Raw genomic sequence first — 19,601 nt, 5'->3', positions numbered from 1 at the left:
ATCTTTAAGCAGACCCATCACTCAGGCCAAATATTTCAGTTATAAATACTGAATTAAATAGGTTCTCAAAACTTTTAGCGTGAAAACACTCGATACTAGATGCTTTAGTTGAAAAAACAAGAATACAAACAAGGAAGTGCCTGATAATAGTTTATTAAGGTAATTCTTTTTACGCACATATAATGATGTAAAACGTCCGGGCTAACTACACCACAAAGCGTAATTATCTCAGACGATTTGCTTTACAAGGTTACTTGGACGATTGATTGATCCTCTTCAGTTGATAGTATCAATCAAAACGTTGAAGATTAGGTTTAAACTTGATGAATTACGATCCTAATTACTTTGGAAACATATTGCACATTCATACAACTAAAACCAGTTTCCCGAAGTTAATTAGAATTGAAAATCATGTATCTTTTCAAATCGCAGCAATGCATGCATTAAATCGACAAGACAATATCATGTGATTGTGTTTAAGTACATCAGTTAGTTGGTCTTTTTGAGTAGCTGTTTTTAAATCTTGTCCAACTTCATGCGATATTTCTATGCTTTCTAAGTTATTAAACCGCGTTTCTACGAAGTTGTTACTGAAAAACACTTGGTACTACATGCCAACTAGTACCAATGGCGCTCCAGAATTTGCACGAGCTTTACAATAACAAGCGTCATCCAAGTCGAAATGGCGATTCTGGAAGAAATTCAACTACTCTTATGTGTTACGTTACGCTTGCAAGTAGTCAGGTTTATCAGGTTGAAGTCGATCATAAAGCAGAATGTCAGGAAGTCATAGATAAAGTATGTTATGATGTTTCCTCAAAGTTATTTCTAAGATATGTAAATTGATAGGGATTACTGAAGAAGCTAGTTATTTTGGTATCCTGCTAGCAGGATCGAGAAACGAATTGTTTTGGCTTAACAGCAGAAACAGGTTATCAAGGCAAATTCCAGGGTCTCCTCCATACCATCTATATTTTAGAGTGAAGTATTTTGTTCAACCATCTACACTTCAACTCGAGGAAACCAGGTAATGTCAAATAATAGACTGAAACCGTACTTTTACAGACATCAGTTTTACACAAACGTCGTATATCATCTAAAAAACGGATCTTGGGACGCTGACACCACCCTGGAAACACAGTCACAATTAATTGCCCTCATGGCATACATACAGTTTGGAAATTACAACCCGAACACCACTCCATGCAAGTATGCTTGCTTTTGGCCCGAATGTCGCAACGAAATTCCACCAGAAGCTATTCGTATGGCTGCTGCTTTTCATAAAGACTTAAAAGATATTACCGCTTCCCACGCAAAATATGAACTTTTGTCTATAGTTTCACGAGAATTTCCCTCATATGGAACATATTTCTATGATGTGAAGAATATATTTGATCGCAAGTTATTGCTTGGTGTTGGTCCTAGTGATATTGTTTTGTGCAACTCTACTGGAGGCGTTATCGATCGGTAAACATCCTCTTAATAATGTGTATTTATTGTTTATCCGTACTTAAAGTAATAACACTAATGCAAAAATGAAATTCAGTACACTTTCTAAAACTGTCATATATATGTTCTCGATAATGGCGTTCTTTGGAACCCTTTTGGGCTAAGCTCAACCGTTCGGATACTTAATATGTTATTTCGAACTTTTATTTAAAACCGCGTAACCTTCCACTTAGGATTCAGCCAAGTACTTACTTTCTCTAGGACGTCTATTTGAATAACCACTACCGTTATTTCCTATTCATTTTTGGTCAACAATCCATAAGCATTACATTATGTTATTAGAATTTCATTTATTTATCATTAACGTTTGTTCGTTATATCGTTTACGTGTGCGTGCAATAATAAAAACACGTTATTATCTAAGTTTTCATGTGTGAAGAAGTGTAGTTCGTGTCCAAATAAATATGGAATTAAAGTTACTTTGCTCAGTCACTTGAAGTCTAAACTGAGCAAAAATCTCTTGACAAAATATCTGTGTATTTGAAATTTTAATCTTCACATTATTTGCCATTCATTACTTTGACTTTATATTAAGTGGATTTAAAATAGTTGTGAACGAACTAAAACGTTTTAGTTAGCTGATTTCTGCTTTTAAATGAAACGAACTACCAAGTCTCTTGAGTTTTTTTTGTGTGCAACAATCTGTGCTTAAAATAAATACTTAGAGACGGTATTGAACAAATCATAATTCTACTTCTCTATGTTTTTTGATAAATACATTTTGTTTCTTCAGTTAGAATGACAATTCCACTTTTCATCCTTCGAGGTTAAATATTCCATCATTTCATTTTGCGCTTAATCTGATATATCATTTTAATTAAAATAAGTGAATCGAACAATTGTAAGCAATTTAATGCAAGATTTTTGTAATTGTTTGGAAATTAACTATCCTTTCTTTTATTAATGAATTTGGTGAACCCGTTAAAATAATATCGAAGTTCTGTTCAACGCAGGTTGTTAAATGCGTTTTGGTTCATGATGATAACTATTTGAAATTTATCGAAGGTATATGTTTTATTTAAAGAAAAACATTAAGATGTTACCCCACCTCACTTGCTTACATTAACTGGGAACGTTTTCTAACAAATGAATATTTATAGTTGACTAATTTTTGGGTCATCTGAATCCATTAGGATATCCAAGAGTATTTAGGATCTTCATCTTAGTACATAATACTGAGAACTGGAGTAAGAAACAACATGATTTTGTTTGTTAACACCTTACTAACTGGATCTAAACTGTCCCTTGTACTTTGAGTTTAGATAAAACCTCAGTTAATATCTGGTAACCAATATCATTAATAAGTCCATCGACACATCTAATTTCCTTCCAGTATAAGTATCTAACATAGAATGTTTTGTGTTGATTTCTGACTGTCAAACTGAATTGTTACTATCGAATAAAATGCTTAGATCTCAGTTACCCATCAACAGCTCCTCAGATATTTTATGTTCATAAAGTATATATAGTGATTCATCAAATTTCGGGCTAAATACAAGGTCTTAGCTGGAGAGGATATTTTAGTTAAGTTATCAACTTGTACTACCTGAAATCTCTAAATTTTAATATATTCGTAGCCTCAGTCTATCCCATCGTTGTTTTCGTGGAATTAAATTAGTGGAAATTCAGGAGCAGCCAAAGTAAAACAAAATCGTCCCTTGAAGTTTCTAAGGGTTTGATTAATTCTCTAACAAACCTCTCAAATGCAACACTTCTGACCTTTGTTTGATGAAATTATGATTATTGGGACAAATGTTTCCTCCATCTTTAATAGTTTTGTATTTTTCCTCACGCTTCTAAGTTACGTAACGCTTTCGTTAACTCCTTATTACTGCAGGCTTTGTGGAGAATCAAAACTGGGCAAACAGAGCCGGGTAATTTGAATATATATAAAACGATATGGCCCTAAACAAGTTGAAGTCAATGTGCTTTACATTGATCTTGATATTAAGAAATAAAAACACTTATTTTATGTTTAAAACAATTAGTCCCTTTGATAAATTTCGATAATGATATTAGAAGACGAAGATTATCAGAACTATGTGATATATTAGCGCAATACATTTCGAACAATCTGGTCGCACATATACTTGTTAAGAGCATTTATATATAAAAATAAAAGGTCAACTAGACAGGAAACGGGGTAAGAGGAGATAAGGATAATGATAAGAGTAATAATAATAATAATAATAATAATAATAATAATAATAATAATAATAATAATAATAATAATGTGAACACAATTTGAAACCTAATCACTCTGGATAATAAGTCAATATTACCAGGGTAGGTTTAAGGTAAGAACAAACTGTTTTTGAACACATAAAGGATCAGGCGTAGTTATCATGAATAAATGTGAAAGTAAATTTATGCCTGATGTTGAATTTGGAGGTATCAGCAAACTAGAAAGAAGAGTAAATTCAAACCTAGAAAAATTGCTACTCATGAATATTATTAATAAAGAGGAATTTAACTTTCTAAAACCTATGGGTTCCGAGTACCCTCATTTATATGGACTGCATAAAATTCACAAACCTAATGTTCCTTTACGTCCAATTCTATCAATGTGCAGATCACCTACACATAATCTGGCTAAATGGTTAGCAAAGTTGTTGGATCCTATTCGAAGACATCTATGTAAGTATTCTCTAAAGGATTCTTTTGAACTGGTTGATCATTTAGATGATATTAATATCAAGGAAAAGACAATGTGTTCATTTGATGTAAATTCCTTGTTTACAAATGTACCTTTAAAAAAAACCATTGATATATTATGTGATTACATATCTGAAAACAATTTTCACTCACGTGTACCTGTAAAACTTCTTAAAGATTTACTATTACTATGTACTGACAAAGTTCAGTTCACTTTTGAAGGTGAATACTTTCGTCAGATTGATGGAGTTGCTATGGGTAGTCCGCTAGGACCATTACTAGCAGATGTGTTCATGGCACATGTTGAAAATCAGACTGATGAATTAATCGGAAACATGTCACTTTATAAGAGATATGTGGACGATATCTTAGTTGTTTGTGAGAAAAAAGAGGATATGTACGGTCTATTAAATAAACTCAACACTCTCCAAAACCATATTAGTCTCTCATGTGAAGAGGAGAAAAACGATCAGCTTCCCTTCCTAGATATACTCCTGAGTAGACGAGAAGATGGTTCAGTAAAGCGATCTATTTTTAGAAAACCAACGTGGACAGGTCAATATCTTAGTTATTATAGTTATTGCCCTGTGCAATACAAACGTGGTTTGATAAGGTGTCTTTTCAACAGACTCGACCGTATTTGTACCAATGACGCCATTGATGATGATGTTAAGTTGTTAAATAAAACGTTAATAGAAAATGGCTATCCTCTGAAATTCATAAATAGATGGAAAGTCCATGGTTCAGCGAGACCTACTGTAGCCTCGGTAGAGAAAAAGCCTGTCTACATCACCTTACCATTCAGAGGTGATTCAAATAGCTTTTTACTGAAACAACGACTTAAATCAGTCATCAGTAAAACCTATTGCGCAGCAAAGGTCATCATCAAAGAAAGAACAAGGTGCATGCTTCATTCAAAACCTAAAGTACATGGAAACGATTGCGTCACATCCCACTGTGTTTACCAATTTAAATGTGTGTGTGGTCACACATACATAGGGAGGAGTAATCGTGATCTCAACATTAGGGTGAGTGAACATGTACCCAAATGGCTTCAGAAACAAATACAATCAAGTGACCCAATAAGAGCAGAGGATAAACATCCATCATCCTCTATTGCTAAACATATAATTGAAACAGGTCACAAGATTGATCTAAATTCAGCTTTTGTAGTGCTGTATAAAAGTGTAAAGGGGCGTATACTAAGGTTCATTGAAGCCTCAGTCATACGAAAATTCAAACCCCCTTTATGTGTTCAAAAACAGTTTGTTCTTACCTTAAACCTACCCTGGTAATATTGACTTATTATCCAGAGTGATTAGGTTTCGCTTTGTGTTCACATTATTATTATTATTATTATTATTATTATTATTATTATTACTCTTATCATTATCCTTATCTCCTCTTACCCCGTTTCCTGTCTAGTTGACCTTTTATTTTTATATATAAATGCTCTTAACAAGTATATGTGCGACCAGATTGTTCGAAATGTATTGCGCTAATATATCACATAGTTCTGATAATCTTCGTCTTCTAATATCATTATCGAAACTTATTTTATGCACATTGGTCACTTGTGTTACTTTATTTTATATTCTATTCGTTTTTCACTTATTATTGCTATTGTGTTCTTGTCGCGTCATTACGTTTCCACATATTTGGTGGATTCCATATTAACTCGAGAATATCTTGAAAGGCGCCTGTATATCGTAATATGTATTAAGTACTTTTGGTTATGATCAAATCAAATTCTTAAGAATAATATTTTTATCGAGTCTACCTTTGAATATTTTCAAGTTTATAGTAATATGCCATTTTAAAGAACTGCATGACTACCAAACTACTAATATTTTTCTGACTCCAACTGTTACATTATTTTTAACTTACTTGGTTTTAATAAATTTTGTAGTAAAATAGTTCCGTATTACTATTTTGTAAAAATAAAGTGAGATATCACTATGAATTATTTAATCAATTATTTGTCAGACCATATATTTTACCTAGCTCTGTTCAGAAAAATTCTGGTTTGAATTTTACTAATCAATTCCATTTGCTTACATGTATAATCCCTATGTTAAAAGCGATTGTTTGAGTCCATTCTGACCTCAAACAATTTGCACTTACAGATGTAATTGCGTACTACTATTGTTACTTATATTGCTAATATTATAGTCATATATAATCTAGACTCAATGTTTCAATGTTAATATTTGTTCAGTTATTTCAGCCTTTTGTGTTTAGATATTTGCATGTTTAGTGAATAAGTTGGTTTTATGTTGTGTTCGTTAAAATTCTAGACCATAAACTAAATCATTTACCGAATAACAGTGGCATAATCATTGGTATCAAACTCAAGCATAAAAACACGTTTATACCGTCACGTTTTGAGTAGAAAATACAAATGCAGACGTTATGTGAAAATTATGGTTTTATTTTGTGTGGCGCTTTTAGTCAATAGTTTAGGATGCATCTCTTAATAGGTTCTAATTATTTGGACACCTTTCTCATCTGTATTTCGTTCAGTTTGCTAAGGCTGTGTGTGGCTGAGTTTCGTCCCTTCCAAATAGGTAAATATATCCCTTTTTATGTCCATAATTTTGCTTGTTATGGAAACCTTCAATTTTCTTAAGATGGGTTCCAAATCCTATGGGTTCTTTAGATTTTGTGAATAATTTACAAATTGAGAATTTAGTATTTTTCAAAATTAGTTGATCTGTGATCGACATATGTAATACTAGAGATGAATATTTGCTAAAATTCATCCTATTGAGGCTACAAGAATGAAATCATCGATTAGGATCCATCTTGAACTAAAGAGATATACTACTGGTCCAAATAAGTAGTTCATAAACAACATTACATTTTAAGCTTTTGGTCGGAATAAATTGAACCACAAACAATTGTTTGATACAATCACTCCAATCCAGTCATTAAAGGCCCTAGTGAGTTTGAGTAACACAAGGCAAAATACTATTCAACGTTTTATTTTTGTAGCCTAAACAACAACTATCGGGGTATAAGTCTACTCCCGATTGCATCCAAATTATTGGCTACCATCAGACTTCGCATACTGTTCAAAACCCGGGAAAGATTAGTTTTCGTTCTGGTCGAGGATGTAATAGTCTTCGCTCTTCGATAAATGTAGGCCGACAATCGTTGTGTTTCTTGATATCAAGGTGACCTTCACTTCCTTGGACAGGACTGTCCTCTGGGATTGTCTATTGAAGAAGGGTGTGCTCAAGAAGCTTATTAACATTTTGAGGGCCATAAATGCAAATACCTTAGTCAAAGTGAGGGCATACAACCGTCTCTCTCTATTTTTTTATCCAAGCAATGGGGTTAAGCAGGTTGCCCAGTCTCATCATTCCTGTTCAACCTTACCATTAGTTGACGTTTTGAAAACAGCTCTGACGGAAATCGACAATGGTAGTGTAGATGTGCTACCTGGAGAAAGATTTTTGGACCTTGAGTATGCGGATGTTATTTCCTTACTGTGCGATGATACTCAAGCCATGCAATTTGCACTTATTCACTCGGCAATCTGTGTTCGTAGGTATCGCATGTTCTCTGCACCCTCTAACCGTAAAGTACTTTTACAAACATTTCAGTAGCCTGTGTTTGCATTAACCCTTGGTAGTAAGCAGATAGAAGCAGTCGAGAAGTTCATGTATCTAGGTATCAGTGTACGTTCTAGCAGTGGTGTGAGTGACGAGACCAATTCACGTGTAGTGAAGGCCAAAGAGGCTCATACCAATCTGTCCCAACCTTGGCACCTTCGTGGTATTAGTCTGGCTGTAAAAGGCCGGATTTAAAGAGCGTCAGGGAAAGCAGTTCTCTATGCTTAGGAATTCTAGCCTGTCCATATTTGATCATTGTTAACTCCTAATGATTGCCGACATCCAGTGGCAACACCATATTAGTAATACAGAGGTTCGACAATGTGTATTAGGGCACAGTGTCGACATTTTAAGTGGCATCACCATGTTGAATTACCGACCTCAAAGGCTTGGACATGTCCTACGAATGTCGTCCTAGCAAGCTCCACAACGTGGGTTATTCTCCGGCTCTTGGGACTAGTTGGAAAAAGCGGAGAGGTGATCAATTTATGATATGGTACTGTGTTATGAAGGAAAACTGCACAGGAATATCATCTGTTGGTCCTTCACGACTCCTTGATTGGGTGTCCAAGAGACAATGCAACACAGTGGCTTGAGATGTTATCAGACATAGCTCAAAATAGGAGCCAGTGGCGGTCCTGCTGTAATTTCCTTTTACTTTATTTATGTAAGTGGGAGGAAGTCCTTCAATCAAATCAATCTTTGAGATGATGGAGGAGACTTGTAGCCCAGGCGAATGATTTTGATGTAGTTTTCTCTTCTGAGCTAGATGGTTTGGTCTTGAAGCTTTCATTGTCCTTCTGAACAACATGATCAGCATAAACTTGTATTTTGTGCTGATAATGTCGTTAAGAAGAACAATGAAAGCTCCACGACCAAACCATCCAGCTCAAAGAACAAAGCTCTATCCAAATTAAATCACTCCTTTCTGCATTACATTTTTCTTAACTGAACCACTCTTCCCATTATTATAATAATTATTTTCACCCTCATTCACCAATTACTATTCATTTTGGTTGCATTTTTCTTGTTACACTCACCTTCCTTTGTCTGTCTCTCCACAATCTCACTTTTATTATGCGGCTTATATTTATTTATTTATTTGAACACATAAATATTGGTACAAGGGAGCACCAAATATATATGCGCCACACAAAGCAATGAGAATTCGAAGAGAACAAAAGAAGGTAACGAGCGCAAAAAAAAAGAACAATGACGAACAGATTAGTGTAAGATAGTGTAATAATGGTAATAATGGGGGAAACGGAAAGGTACAACCAGGAGAAATCTTTCAATTAAGGAAGATACAACCACTTTATATGAAGTAAAAGAAGGTTACAGCAGGATCGCCACTGACTTCTATTCTGAGCCATATCTGATAATGTCTCCAGCCACTGTGTAGCACCATCTCTCAAACCTCAGCCAGAGAGTCGTGAAGGATCAACAGAAGCCAGCCCTTTGCAGCTTCCTTCCATACACTGACCAACTCTCCGCTTCTTCCAACCAGTCCCAGAGTCGACAAATAATGCACGACGTGGAATTCTCTGGGACGACATTCGTAGAACATGTCCAAGCCACCGAAGTCGATGTTTCAAGACGGTGACATCAATTGGATTACCGTCTCTGCACCCGAACACACGATGCCGAACCTCGGCATTGCTACTAGCATGGTGTTGCCACTGGATGTCAGCAATCCTTCGGAGACAACGATGATCAAACACAGAGAGTCGTCTAACGCCCTCAACTCAGAGAGGCCAGGTTTCACAAGCATAGAGCAAAACTGCTCTCACCGACGCGTTGTAGATCCGACCTTTTACAGCCAGACTAACATCACGAAGGCGCCAAAGATGACCCAGATTGGCATAAGCCGCTCTGGCTTTCACTATACGTGCATTGATCTCATCACTCACGCCACCACCAGCACTTATGCAGCTATCTAGGTAAACGAACTTCTCGACTACTTCTATCTGCTCACCATTCAGGGTGAATACAAGATTAGAATCCTGCCAGTCTTGTAGAAGTACTTTGCACTTCGAAGGTGCAAAGCTCATACCGTACCTGCGGACACTGATCGCCAACTGATTAAGTGCGTATTGCATGGCTTGGGCATTATCGCACAGTAAGACTATCATCCGCATGCTCAAGGTGACCAGCGATTGGTTCATACGCCATTCGTTCCCGCAGGATACTGGAACCCATGTGCATCATTGGTTTGGGATCCGATTAAAGTGCCGGACATTCGCTTTTCATCCTCTCATTTTCGTAAACAACACCGCTGCGAGGAGGCAGTGAGTAGGACTTCCCTGACAGAGGCTGTATACGCGTGGCCGTGTGAGAGCATTTCGAGAGAGAGGGCGGGCCCAACCCACTCTCGGCCATACCAGTGCATTTGGGGGCCTTATATTTTTTTGATGCCTATTTGTACCAATATGTATGTGTCTGAACTTATGAATAAATAAGTAACAATAACTTATACGAAGGTTGTTATATCAAGGTGTTATACCTACCATCAGATATGCTATTCTGTCGCACGTACTATCGATTCATACTGTCATGAATTGTATATTTGCACTATAATATGCTTGTGCTTTCTCTCCTTTTAAAAAAATAGCTTTCCGTTTTGTCGAGTACACACAATCACAAACAGCGCACGAGTTGTTACTTTAAATTTGCTTGAAGAAGATGGCAGTGTTAAAGGACAAAATTATCAATTATCATCAACTCGTTTAGCTTATTCCCTTTATCGTACAATTACTGAAGTTCATGCTTTTTTTCAAAGTGATTCAATTAAACAATCTTTAATTGAACAAACTGTGCGAGAATCATTTACTTCAATGTTTGATCATAATGGTTAGTTATATTTACATTTTTATTACATAAGGAAAACAGTGTTTGAAATATTAAAAACATTTCCTAACCATTTTCTAAATTCTGAGAAACCTGCCAGCTTTAAATCCTTAATTTTTGAATTTATTTCCTCGACTTGCACATGTGATGTTCAGAATTAAATTTCGTGTATTTTAATTCTTAACTTATCGATTCCTCCTCTTGTTGTGGTGACATGAAACGTGTTAACTTGGACCAGTAGACGTTTGTACTTAGTCTCGCATCTTTATCGACCGATTGAAAAAGGATGAAGTGAGCTTAGTGACATGACGTTAATGGTTCAGTTTTTTTGTACAGAATAAATTTATTTTAAATCCTTTGTGAATTAATTTCCTTTTTTACATATCTAACTAGATAAATATGACTGGAATTTCAGCTCACGCTGATTAGAGGTTACTGGTCAATGTAAGAACGATTCTCATCATGATTGGTTAGCAGTTGAATATTCACTAAAACTAATAGTGAATAGCTTTTCTTCAAAATTATCTTTATGATATCATGAATACGCTGCAAGATTTTATGGTCATATGCAGTACATTCTCAAACTATTAATTATGACTTTATTAACATATGTTACTAAAATAAATTCATTAAAAATATTTGTTATATTCAATTCTATGGTATATACTACTATCATAAATCTCTGACTAGAATTATAATCAAATTTCCTTAATTATCATAGGGTATTGAAAATTTATAAAATTTTAATTGGTTATAAAGCACCAACCGGCCTAAAAGTGGTTGTATAGCTGTTATATGTTAATTGGAGTACAATCAGAGAGCCTCTTATGTGATTGTAACTACGCATTACTTAGTAGTTTCTGCATACATCGAGAATTTTTTTCCGTTACCCCTCAATTGATAGTGAGTATAAGTTAACTGATGATATAGTTGAATAATGTTAAAAGCTGAAATTCTCAGTATACTTGTTACTCTATCAAACTTAAGAACTTTGTATTTTTCTAGTCTAACAGGTTTTGATTTATGTTGACACATTTCTAAAAATTTTATCCGACTGACAGAATACTGATGACTGGTCAATACCTCTTGATATTGAATTTACAAACTTTTGTATCTCATAATTGAATAGGTAAAGAATATGCGTTCGATCTCCGATATACATTTTTGGAAGTGTATGATCGTGCCAGACGACATATGTATCATTGCACAAGTAACACTACTAATCCTATACCTACATGTGGATCACATGGTCTAACACAACGTACAAGAAGTTTAAGTGGCTCTGTGAATTCTGTTATACATGGTGATAACATTTCAACAAGTAGCTTAGAAGCTATCCACAAGACTGAAGATTCTCGAGGAAAGCAAGACTCATCAAGCCTGGCTGAATCAGTCGTTAGTGTTGAGGTGAGTTTATTTTTAAAGTTGAATTGCCTACGTTTAACTCTTTAGATTAAGTGATTTCTTTTGAACTAGTGATAGCCTCTTCTAAGCGGTTCAGTTAGTTCCAAATAATGAGAAACTATTCAATATTTCAAATTAGGTAGATTATTACTTAAATAAATGAAAGAGAATCATATTTCATATAAAAGCATGTATAATGCATTGCATTCCTGTTTATTTATATTAGGCTTTCTGTGTATAGCTTGTATAAATTATACAAGAAACAAGGTGAATTTAATTAAGTAAACCAGAATGATGCTTTTGTTTTACAATCTATGGATAAAACTACCCCTTTATTTTGTATCAATTCAAAGGACACATTAAACCGTTTCATATAATATGAAGTGTTTTTAGTAGAAGTACTTGCTAGCATCATATTTGAATGCCATGTTACTTAAAAGAATCAATACTATAGTTTTGCAACTGCCTACTATTTATTCATTATTGTGTACTTTTGTAATGACTAGCTTTTTAAGTCCTGTTAGTGAATCCAGATTATCTAGTTGGAATTCACTTGATAACAGTAATCAGTGATCGTAAACTTTGACTGACATACCCCAGAATTGTTCACAATAAACCACATGCATTCATTCTTCATCTTTTTCTCTATCTTGAATTGCAGTATCCCTCCCACTCTATCTTTTCAAATCATATTCCCAATATTTAGTCTTTTTTTAAATCATCGCTACCACATTATTTCACCACATTTGTTGTTCACATCTGGTCACGTTATTAGGTATGGCAACTTGAGGCAATGTATGTCTGTTCCAGTCTTTATATTGACGATGTCCGTCTCATAGAATCATTCTACCAGTTTTTAGTCAACAATCATTTGCTGTATATATATATATATATGTATATATATATATATATATATATATATATATGGCTGATCAAAATTGAGGCTCTAATGTTTAATAATTTCACCTAGTAATTCATTCACCTCATCGAACTTTTAACATTAATAAATGTTGTTTTCACTTGTTGTTAAAAACTTAATTTTATATTATTTACTATTAAAATAATTCATAATAGAGAGTGAACTCAACAAATGAAATCATACATCCTCGTGATAAACAACTGTTAATAACTAATTTTAATTTAATGACTCAATAATACGTATGATGTAAAATTTCATTTTCAGTTTTTAAATACATTGAATTATTTTATTTAGTTATTAGTATCATTAATATCACATTTTAAACTCGTAATTCATAGGAATTAAAATCACTTATTAATAATCCACATGTATTGTGGTGACTGTGATAATTGTATTCCTGTATTATGAAACTCGGTTACAACCCTAAGATGGATTTTGTCTTCTTTTTATTTTTCAAAAGTAAACATATCTTGATGTTACACTAGGGAGATGATGTTGGTTTAGTTTGAAAAGCAATAAGATCTTCATTATTAGATCATACTTTTGAATTATACTCTATCCACTTGGATTAAGCTACTCAGCTGTCACGTAGCTGGGTTTCACAATAAATTTAAGATTTAAATATGAATACTACATGACCTTGTACTGAGTTCTATAAAATTTAATTATTTTAGCTTAAAGCATTACAGCTTTCTAACTTCGTTTCTACTCTTTTTTTCAGCCTTTGGCTATATCACATGTTTACTGAAAACATTGTTATTAAATGTCGGTATTATGTAGTTTTCGTTTGTTGTTTTTTTTTAATTCACAATGTTTTTTCTCTATCCCTAATTTTACTCAATTAAATGGCTATTATCGAATGAACCTTCAATTTATGTATTATGAGTGATTTTATTTTAATTTGATTTTAAAGCATGAAAGTTGATTCTTCTGGACTAAATAATTTAGCTGATTATTTATATTTACCTAAGATGATTAGTAGTTTTTCTTAATTTGTTTGTAATGATTTTTATTAAAAGGAAGTTATTACGATGGTTAAACATATACTAAAAGATCTATAAACTAATTCTTTGTCCAATATCCTCTGCTGCCAAATAAATCTTATCTATATTTCAACTATTTATTCTCAGAAAGGAGTTTTGTGGACGCGCACTGCTGAGGAGTTCCATTTTAGGACGAAATGGCCCTTCAGTGCTTTCACATTTTTCATGGTGGTCTAGCTTTAACTGACTCATGATTTCAACTATTCAACTATTTATTAGTTTGTTTAAATTACATTTTTTTTAAAAACATGAACTATATTCACAATTGATCATCTTAGACAATCGTCATCTAATAATCATAGAATAATGAAAGATTATTTTTTTATCTTTGCTTGACTTTTGATTATTTATCCTATGTGCATGGTCCTTTCTCATATATAATTTACCGTCCAGTTAGATATTTCAGTGGTAAAATAGTCAATTTACTTCAAGAAAATCCTTTTGTTACCTTGTAGCCTCTACCTTTGATCAACTCTGATTAAGTGTTCTTTCATTTCTTACTCAATATTAATTAAAAGAATACATCACTAAGTATATTTTACTGAATAGTTGCTAACACAAATAACCAGTTAAATATTGTTTATCTAATAGGATTCAAAGAAAATTTTCTAATTTCTTTCTTTCGTGATATAATGAAACTAAAATTATTTTTAGCTTTATCTATTGTATTTACCTTAATTTCTACCCTCTTATAAACTTTGTTTGGGATATCCATTTTTCTAATTCATTAGTTTAAACCAAATAGTCTAGTAATTAGTCTATTTTTCTTCCCAAATAACTATGGATATTATAATCACGCGTCCAATGCATGATATTTTAAAAGCAATGACCTTGACAATTTCCTGATCTTGTATTTTCATTGATTTTCGTTTTCAGAGAAAAAAATGTATTGATCGGGTAGTTTATTTGTAAATCGTGTTTTTCGGTTAGTATTTATTCAATGAGAAAAATTCTTAATATTATCCATTGTCATGAAAAGAATATACTATATACATGATTAAATATTAAGCATATTTCCATGCCTTAAATTCGTCTATTCATTTCGTATGAATTCAAAGCTTAACGTCTGTTATTTATGTACTTCTTCTGTTAGCCAATAAACATGATTAGCCTTGTCGTTCTTTACAAGTATGAACTGTTATTAATGTATTGATGAATAAAAAATAGCATAGTGTCTTCATAAAATATGAAATACTTCATTTGCACATTTTCCATTAATTATCTCTTCCAAATTCCATCGTTCCTCCATTCTTGTTGTTGTTACAATTACACTCGGTTTACATTCCTATCCTCTTCAGTTCGATCTTCTCAACCTTCTACTGTTAGGCATTCTGCTTCTGATTGGTGTTACATACCAATTATATCTGTCAACATAAGTAGCATATACTACAGTATAAGTAATTTTCACATTACCAACTATAGTGATACACAGTAGGTAAATATGTTTTATTCATTTTATTGGATTACCCACTTGTCCAACATTCTGCTGATCTCCGTCAGTACAGTTTAAGTGATTATCACCTTAAACAAAGATGTAACGTAATTGAATATCTTAAGCAGTTCAGTTATGGTCAGTCTATTTGCCTCATTGAGGCAAAATATAAAAAAAGGATGAATGATAAGTTTGGGTTATTTTTTTATTGATTGCTTTTCCGTTAACTTATTATTCTGTACTGACTTGTCGAGTATCTTATTCCACTCAATAATTTTCTTAACCACCCTCAAACTACCTTTTATATTAAAAGTTGTCAGTCCTGTTTGGAATCGCTTAGTGGTAACATCTTTGTCGTGGACTTTGGTTGAGCTGGGCTCGAAACTTTAAAAATAACAACAGTTTTATTAAGACTATAAACAAGTTTATTTGAAGAGTACCAACTTGTGCAAAACATGGTTACGAAGCCTCCTGTTGATTACTTCCATGCATCTGAGTTTTATACGGATATGCTCTTTTAATGAAAATGTGCTGTTTTCTTCAGAAGTCGCCTTTTTTTCGTCGGCCTATCGGTAACTTTGAATAAATATAGCACTTAAAACTGGTTCTCCTACTGTTTGTGAAATGTTTCTTCCATATTAAGTATGGTTTTGTTAGCAAGTATCCATAATTTAGTTTATTCACCATAAATTGTGTTGTATTTTGATCTGAGATTTTCTAATTTTGCATACTTTTGTTTTGATTGATATCGACAGTGAAAGTAATCAACAAAATTATGTGGTAACACCTATCCAACATAAAACTGTTATCTTTTGGCAATCGACCAACGTCTACATCAATTAACTAATATGTAACCACAATTTCATTCATTGTCAAGTTAATAGGGGAAAGATAAATTCACCAAAATATATCTGATATACTATCGGTTATATTAAATAACTTACCTATATGGGCAGCGTTTTTATTCAAAGTCTGCAGTATATTCAAGTTGTAGTGTCGGTTACTATGTTAAGCCCATATTACTTATTCTAGTTTCTGGACAGGCCAATCTATTCATCATTCTTCCTGAGTCACGTGTTGACCTTGTTAATTGTTCACTTGTCAATCCTGACTGTTTTTATGTGAGAGTGTGCGTGTGTACATCTTATCCTACCCATCACATGTCTGTAGCTTATTTTGTACGACGATAAATATTGGTTAACGCTTGATTAAATCAAGTCGACTCACACGCCTTCTCCACTGCGCGTCCCTTCGTTTCACTTCGCTCTCTCTTCTTCGTTTCATTCGCTGCGATTCTCTGATTGTCTGTTCCGATCAACGAGTGTACAAAACATACATATTCAAACATCCATTCTCGTATTTAATTCCGTTATTCACCAATGCGATTTAAGTTGATAACTATATAAGAGGATTGAAGATATGTATATTATCAATAGCAATCATTTGTACGATCTAACGGGAGTCAGATAAGAGGCCACTAAAAAGTAAGTAAATATTTTCTTAACTGGCTATCTTTTTTTTCTCGCATTCCTGACAATACCTTCGGATCAGTATGATGTTATTAATAATTAACTGCAACAAAATATAACGTCTTCTTACTTTATTGGATTTCGATTTTCTATACTATATAACAAAGATTCAATTTTTGTTCCTTCAACTCCTTACTTCCAACCTCAGTGAACTTGATATAGTGATAAAAAGAAGTCTTTGTTTTTATTGTTAATTTAGTAACAATTAATTTAGCATTTTGTTAGGTTTCCGAAAATACATCGCTTATTATAGTAATTTTATGTGAAATTCAGTAATAAATACTTCATATGTTTATATGCTCTATTGTGCATTACGTTTGTTTTAGGAAGTTCAAGAGATAGTCCAGGAAACTTTGCGTGAAGTAGCACTCTGTCGTGTTTGTATGGACCAACCAATATCACGTGTTTTCTTTCCATGTGGTCATACAATATGCTGCAGCATATGCGCCGATCGTGTAGATCAATGTCCTGTGTGTCGTAAAAGTATTGAAATCAGGCATCCATGCTATTTACCTTGGAATACAGAATCAAATAGTGAAGAGGTTTGTCTTCTTCCTAGCTGTACATTTAAAGATGTAAGTGATCGATTTAAGTCTCATAGACACTCACGTCACCATAAAAACAATACCACATCAGATTCAGCTTTGCATGAAACAGCATCAGCACCTTCCTGTCAATTATCATCTTTTATCCACGAAATTTCAAAAACATCTGATCGTTCAAGTAGCCTTAATCAGTCCACACCAACTAGCGTTCCTCATTTATCCATAAGCAATCAATCCGATGTCACTTTCTTTTCAAGAGCATCTTCATCAATATCTGGTGAAAAGCCTTGTGGAGTTTCTACAATGACTGCTTCAACCTCAGGAAATTCGGTTCCTTTACTAGTTACATCTTCAAACAATCCTAGAAGTCATGAAGCCGAGAAATCTGTTAGTACTACGCGTCGTGTTACATGGCAAACAGAAGATTAGCGATGCTTAGTAGTACTTACGCATTATACAGTGTGCACAATATTTGTATAAATTATTTTATTTTTCGGTGATATCAAAGAAAACCATTCACAATAACCTGAATTTGTTTCTAAATAAAGACTCACTTTTATTCCTATTTAGCTTGGCTTTTTCCTTTCTTTTTAAACTACAAAGTTTGTCGTCAAACGGTGCAATTTGTTCTCTTTTTAAAAAAAAACAACCTTTTTTGTTACTTTTCTCCTTTGTTCTCTACATTGTATCATATAAATTTATATTTGTATTCTTCAGTCTTTCAAAATTCATGTAGTTTTTTCAAACTCCCCTTATGTATTAAATTCAAACATTTATGTATTTGTATACCAAAGATTTTCAGTGTAACCTGAAAAGAGAAGGAATTTATTTTTATTTACTTACTACAACCATAAATCCGTATATATATTGTTCTGACCATCATATATGTACATATATATTTACACACGCATATATTTATGATTAACTACAGCAGCTCATGTTCAACTGATCTCAACAATATATCACAGATCTATACATGTATATGTTATCTTGTTTATGAATTTAATATTGCTTTATTTCTTAATCTCATTGCATAACCTATCATTCATTTAAACCTTTTGATCAATGTGACACGGTTTCAATTCATGAAGAAAAAAAGAACCCTTTTTTGAATATAATAAATATTGTACAGAAATATGTATTTATATACATAACTTTTATTACTGTTGTTATCATTATTATTATTATCAAGTCATTTGTGACGTTTACTGCCTCACAGAAAAAAACAAACATATTTTGGTCACTCTTTACTGGTATTCAATTTCTTTTTAATTGTGAAAAGCATTATCACTAGTTATCCATAAATTTCAAGTTTATATCTTACATCTTATTACTTAATTTTTGTCTCGCTTGATATGTGTATGTATAATAAAACCACAATTTTATTTATATAGATTTGAAGAGTAAATGTTCAATCTTAATTGTTTCAAAATTATTTCCGTTTAAGGAGGACGTATAGTCAATTCCTGAAAGTCTTTTCTTATAGTTACCTTTAAGGTCTTTTAATATAGTTTAGGAAACTAGTGTAAATTCAATAGTTTTATGACGATTCAAAGACCAGTTTTCTCTTAGGTATGAGTGAGTACATAACTATGGACTTGAATGACTATTGACTCTGCTGTATAACAGCTTAGCATACAACATGAGTTTCCCAAATCTAAACTTATCTGAACAAAACTTTAATCACTAAGTTACAATTTATTTCTTAGCTAAAGTTTTGCAAGTAACGAAAGAATAATATAAAAATTGAAAATTTCCTAACATTTAAGAAGATATAGTTTATCTGATTATCGAATAACCCAAATAAAAGACGTTCAAATATTCAGTGTATAAAACTAAAAAGAAGATAACTGTTATATATATAAGCTGATACAAAACAATTACAGAATTATAACATTTAGACCTCATTATTCAAGCCTAAAGTTCATCAATTTCGGTAGGTAATATTCTTCATCGTGCAACATTCTTTTCCAATGACCGTAGTACCACATCACTATAATCAATTCGTTCTCATTAACCAGTGAAAAGATGTCAAGTACAATTTTTTTTAATTCTTGGGTTAATCATAACTTGACTTTGAATTACATATCTGACATTATTC

The 19,601-nt window shown here is 33.1% G+C and overlaps 1 protein-coding gene across 2 annotated transcripts; it reads left to right on the top strand.

Annotated features, from left to right (window-relative positions):
• The first annotated feature begins 346 nt into the window (after positions 1 to 346).
• MS3_00004244 (uncharacterized protein) lies at positions 347 to 19,216 on the top strand. 2 transcript variants are annotated; one of them, XM_051212138.1, is made up of 6 exons: positions 347 to 798; positions 834 to 1,027; positions 1,066 to 1,467; positions 10,393 to 10,631; positions 11,758 to 12,035; positions 17,282 to 19,216. In XM_051212138.1, the coding sequence occupies exons 1-6, from the start codon at positions 628 to 630 to the stop codon at positions 17,927 to 17,929; spliced, it is 1,932 nt and encodes a 643-aa protein (XP_051072285.1). In that variant the 5' UTR covers positions 347 to 627; the 3' UTR covers positions 17,930 to 19,216. The 2 variants fall into 2 exon arrangements, with proteins under 2 accessions (XP_051072285.1, XP_051072284.1); XM_051212137.1 differs by having other exon boundaries at positions 6,462 to 10,631; positions 13,673 to 19,216.
• Positions 19,217 to 19,601: the final 385 nt, after the last annotated feature.

Source organism: Schistosoma haematobium, chromosome ZW, assembly GCF_000699445.3.
Source record: "Schistosoma haematobium chromosome ZW, whole genome shotgun sequence".
In the NCBI taxonomy this organism is placed as follows: Eukaryota; Metazoa; Platyhelminthes; class Trematoda; order Strigeidida; family Schistosomatidae; genus Schistosoma; species Schistosoma haematobium.
This window is presented reverse-complemented; position numbering and strand designations above follow the sequence as displayed.